This window comes from Propithecus coquereli, unplaced genomic scaffold, assembly GCF_000956105.1.
Source record: "Propithecus coquereli isolate 6110/MARCELLA unplaced genomic scaffold, Pcoq_1.0 Scaffold10, whole genome shotgun sequence".
NCBI lineage: Eukaryota > Metazoa > Chordata > Mammalia > Primates > Indriidae > Propithecus > Propithecus coquereli.
The window spans coordinates 13,979,270-13,983,799 of record NW_012133858.1 but is presented as its reverse complement, the minus strand read 5'-3'; the positions used below and the strand labels follow the sequence as shown (position 1 = coordinate 13,983,799).

At 35.9% G+C, this 4,530-nt stretch overlaps 1 protein-coding gene across 1 annotated transcript in view; it reads right to left on the bottom strand.

Annotated features, from left to right (window-relative positions):
- Nucleotides 1-1,152: 1,152 nt before the first annotated feature.
- The window catches only part of CLDN1 (claudin 1), a 15,234-nt gene continuing 11,856 nt past the window's right edge, over nucleotides 1,153-4,530 (bottom strand). Inside the window, exons 3-4 of the mRNA XM_012642439.1 lie at nucleotides 3,744-3,828; nucleotides 1,153-1,700 (exon numbers count right to left, since the gene is read on the bottom strand). Of these exons, the coding sequence (XP_012497893.1) occupies nucleotides 1,538-1,700; nucleotides 3,744-3,828 (248 nt within the window). The 3' untranslated portion in view covers nucleotides 1,153-1,537. The remainder of the gene's footprint in view (nucleotides 1,701-3,743; nucleotides 3,829-4,530) is intronic.

Here is a 4,530-nt window from a genome sequence, read left to right as displayed (position 1 = left end):
CCTTACAGATGAAGCAATAAATCTAGGGCAGCCAAATGCCTTGCCCAAACTCAGACAGTAATTGATAGCACCAAGATTCAAATCCAGGTCTCCAGACACCAATGCCAACACCCTTTCCATTACATCATCTTGCACAAGTGAAGTAGTATTTTTTACAGACTAGAAAAGTAAGAGCACTTGTTAAAATGGAACATGCACCAACAACATGCTAGGCACAGCTTAATGAAAGGAAATACACCAGTGGAGAAAGGAAGGTACTGAACCACATTAAGTTACTTGTGTAGGTTTTGTTTAGTGACTTCTAAACAGCCAATCAAGCAAATAAAAACACTACTTAGACATATTTCATGTTCAAAGAATGAGAGTGATATCAACTAATTAATACTCACACTACCTCTACCAACTGGTTTAGTATCATTATCTCAATTTGACAGATGGGAAAATAGGTAGAAAGATTAAATGACTCGCTTACAGCTACAGAGAGAATATTTGTCACCACATTATCACTCCAGAAAGTCTAGCACTTTGTTTAGACAAACAGACCACACCTCTTCAGGAAGAGGTAGACTACATGATAATTACAACGGGAAAACAATATAGTTGAAGAGGGAAGAATGAAAAGGTAGTTTGGGAAATATACAACTATAAATAAGTAGCTTAAAAATTCAATCAATAAAATTGTGTTACAACATGGGGGTAAGCAGCACAGAACTACTCAATTAGACAAACATTTTGAAAGCAAACAAGAGTGCTATAGGTCAGAGTACAGGGATTGTGTGGGAAGGTCAACAGGAATATATCACTTTAGTCATGCAGAAAGATTTGCCTCCAAAGCTCTGATTTGTAAGAGATTCTTATTGGCCTCAGAAATTAAAATGTAGGCTATGAAATGTGTTAAATTCGGGAGTTAGAAACCAACCAAGTGAAAAACAAATATGGGCCTAATGAAGAAGCAAGTGCTATAAGATTATGATAAAAAATAAAATAAGTATATGTAAAGGGCACATGTGAAGAATTGAAAGAATTCACACTTGGCAAAGTAGGTGTGGTCTTATGGTAAAGACACCAAAAGCTGATGAAGGAGGGTAAATGATATTTGACTTATTACATATGTATATTTAAAGAAAGAAGAAAACATACCAATAAACTCATTTAATCAGTATAGAATTAAATATTTTTTGTATTTTAGATATATTTTAAGTATGTTGGTATCAACATAATGAGAAGAGTTCTTTACTGTCTAATTTTTTTATAGAAAAACATATATATATATACATATATCTATATATATTTAAAGAGCAAATCCTCCCCCCATTTCAGTATGGGGGAAGCAGTAATACAAATGGACAAGGCTTTCCTCTTGTATTGAGGAAAGAAGATAAAATAAGACTAGGTCATTTCTAGCAATAGGTCTTTTTTTTGTAATACCACAGTTGAGATAACAATAGTCAAAACTCTAAGATCCTAATGTCAATGATAGTATTTTAGTGTCCATTTTCTGTTTGTTTCAGCATGAGTGTCTCCTTTTGCCTCCATGTCACACGTAGTCTTTCCCACTGGAAGGCGTAGGTTTTGGATAGGGCCGTGGTGTTGGGTAAGAGGTTGTTTTTCGAGGACAGGAGCAGCAAAGTAGGGCACCTCCCAGAAGGCAGAGAGAAGCAGCAGCCCAGCCCGTGAAGAGAGCCTGACCAAACTCATACCTAAGAAGAAAAGAAAATGCATTTGTTAATCAATGAATTATTGGCAACTTTTCTAATATAATTAAGGAAGAAAAGTAATACTCGTTATATTTTTTTTTATTGAAAATAACCTACCATGATCCCTTGGGGAAGTACTTTAAGGTGTGCACACATATACTCAGAATGTTTGTATTGTTGTTGCTTTTTTTTTTTGAGACAGAGTCTTGCTCTGTTGCCTGGGCTAGAGTGTCGTGGCGTCAGCCTGGCTCACAGCAACCTCAAACTCCTGGGCTCAAGCAATCCTCTGCCTCAGCCTCCCAAGTAGCTGGGACTACAGGCATTGCCACCATGCCCGGCTAATTTTTTATATATATATATTTTTGGTTGTCCAGATCATTTCTTTCTATTTTTTTAGTAGAGATGGGGTCTCGCTCTTGCTCAGGCTGGTCTCGAACTCCTGACCTTGAGCGATCCCACCCGCCTCGGCCTCCCAAAGTGCTAGGATTACAGGCGTGAGCCACCGCGCCTGGCCTAGAATGTTTGTATTGTAATCATTGATAATTTGCAATAGTGGATCAGGAAATAGGAGATGCAATACCAAGTTAATTACACAAATATTTCCAAAGACTTTTCCACATTTAAGACACTTATAAAGCATGCTTATATGTTTTAGAAGTGAGGTTTGAACCATGACTCCTAGGCTAAACCTTAACAAGTCATGCTATCACCAAGAAGCAAGCCTATTCTATAAAGAAACTGACAGACTGTGATGGAGACTATTAGAGTTTTTAACAGTTTATCCCAGGCACCTACATAAACTGAATTCTAGATTTTATGGTTTTGTAAAAAGGATTAAGCTGATTCAGATGGATGTATTAAACCACACACTTGGGGTGAGATATTTGTGAGTGACTATAGACAATAAGGATAGAGAAGGGTTGGCTCTAGAAGTTGAAATGCCTGAGTTTGAATCCCACTATAAATTCTTAACTGCTACCATTTTGATATAGCAACCTCTCAACCTTAGTTTCTCCTCCTCTCAAAGCAGGATAATCCCACTTGTCTCACTGGACTGATTTCAGGATCATGCGCACTAATGTAAATAACAAGTGCATAATGCCTAGCAATTTATGAAGTGCTTTCAGTGCATTCCTGGTATTATCACTTTGGCAAAATTTTGGCCTGTTGACCTCCAGCAGTTTCTGTCCCTACACTGTAAATCTTATGGGATGGGCTCCAACATAATCATTGCAGTATGTGTTCTCCTATATGTGGGTGATTATATAAAAAGAAGCACAGCTTATCTCTCCAAACATGGAGATTTTTCATCCATTCATCCTAGCACTTAACAAACAATAATTACATCTTAACATCCTGACTCTGAATGTAGTTATTAGGCTTTAAAGATGTGAAGACAGTAAGATGAAGAACCTTGTCCCTGATCAAAGAGTGTTGTTAAATGAGAGCCAAGAATCTGCTCTTCAACTTGCCTAACTCGAAATATTAAGAAAGATGACTTTTGTAAAGTAAATTTTATAGTTGTGATGGAACATAAAATTTCAAGGTGGCAGCTCAATATACTTAAAAAAAATCATAGCTTTATATGTATGATTTGGAATAAAATATTATTTGTTAACCTCTGCAGTAGCGCTATTTTTCTCAATCAACCATAAACTGTGCATAGTTTACAAATAATCATAGTTAGGAGTTATAAACATCAGAATATACTGCAGAAAGGAAATTTCAAATATATTAATGTCTTCATTAATACTTGAAGAAAAGAAAACAAGAGAAAAAAATTCCAGCAAACAGTTGCAAATTATAGAGCTTAAAACTTTTCTACTTTGAAGTACACTTTGTCATCAATACAGGCTATTAAAGCAATTATCAAACTCATCTTAATATGAGTCACAGGTCATTTAAATTGTTTGAAAGTTTGACAGAAAATTCCATAAAATTTTTGAAAGCAAATCTGGGAAACTATAGCACTAGCAGAACTTTGCAGGATATAAAAAAGGGTATTTTTCTCAGAGAATAAACTATTTTAGGCATGAATAGCATTACCTGGCATTGACTGGGGTCATGGGGTCATAGAATTCTTGAACAATTCTATTGCCATACCATGCTGTGGCAACTAGAACAGCCAGACCTGCAGAAATTCAAAACAAAAGACTGTTAATCACTATGGAACACTAAGCATAAATATACAGCTCATTAAACCTAAACAAATTTTATAAGCATTAAATCTCATCAATAGCTGACATTTTAGTATTAGGGAGATTAGAAGCTCAGATGATTTATTCCAAGTATTCTGTTAAGACATACAAAAAAATTAGGTTGGAGTTAGGCATAATTTACACTCTTCATGACATCTTATTCACCTAGAGTTCAGGGTTACTAGTACAAATAATGTTACTTGTAAACAAATCAGCAGTTTTATGTTGCACAAGATCTCCTTCAAAGATACATTTGTGTATTAAACTACTTTTGATGAAACCATTGCCATTATTAGTGCAAATAGAGTTGCTTGCAAAAGGGAAGATGAAAACCTTTCTATGTTCTTCTTAACCAAATTCCAATTTTGCGTTTCTGCAGGGTCAAAAGGGAAACAAGCAGCTAGATAACAGAGAGAACAGGATTTATCTCAGAATGGACCAGAACATTCATGTTCCTACTGCTCCACTGGCCAAGGCAATACTTGGCATAGGTGTCGATTGCCCTGAGATTTGCTGAGGGTGCCACATCAGATCCATTTACGCGTCCCAATCCCAATTTCTCATAGCACATTACATTTAGCAACACCAAAGAAACCACTTAGTCAAAATCATTCATTCCATCATTTATAAAAAAA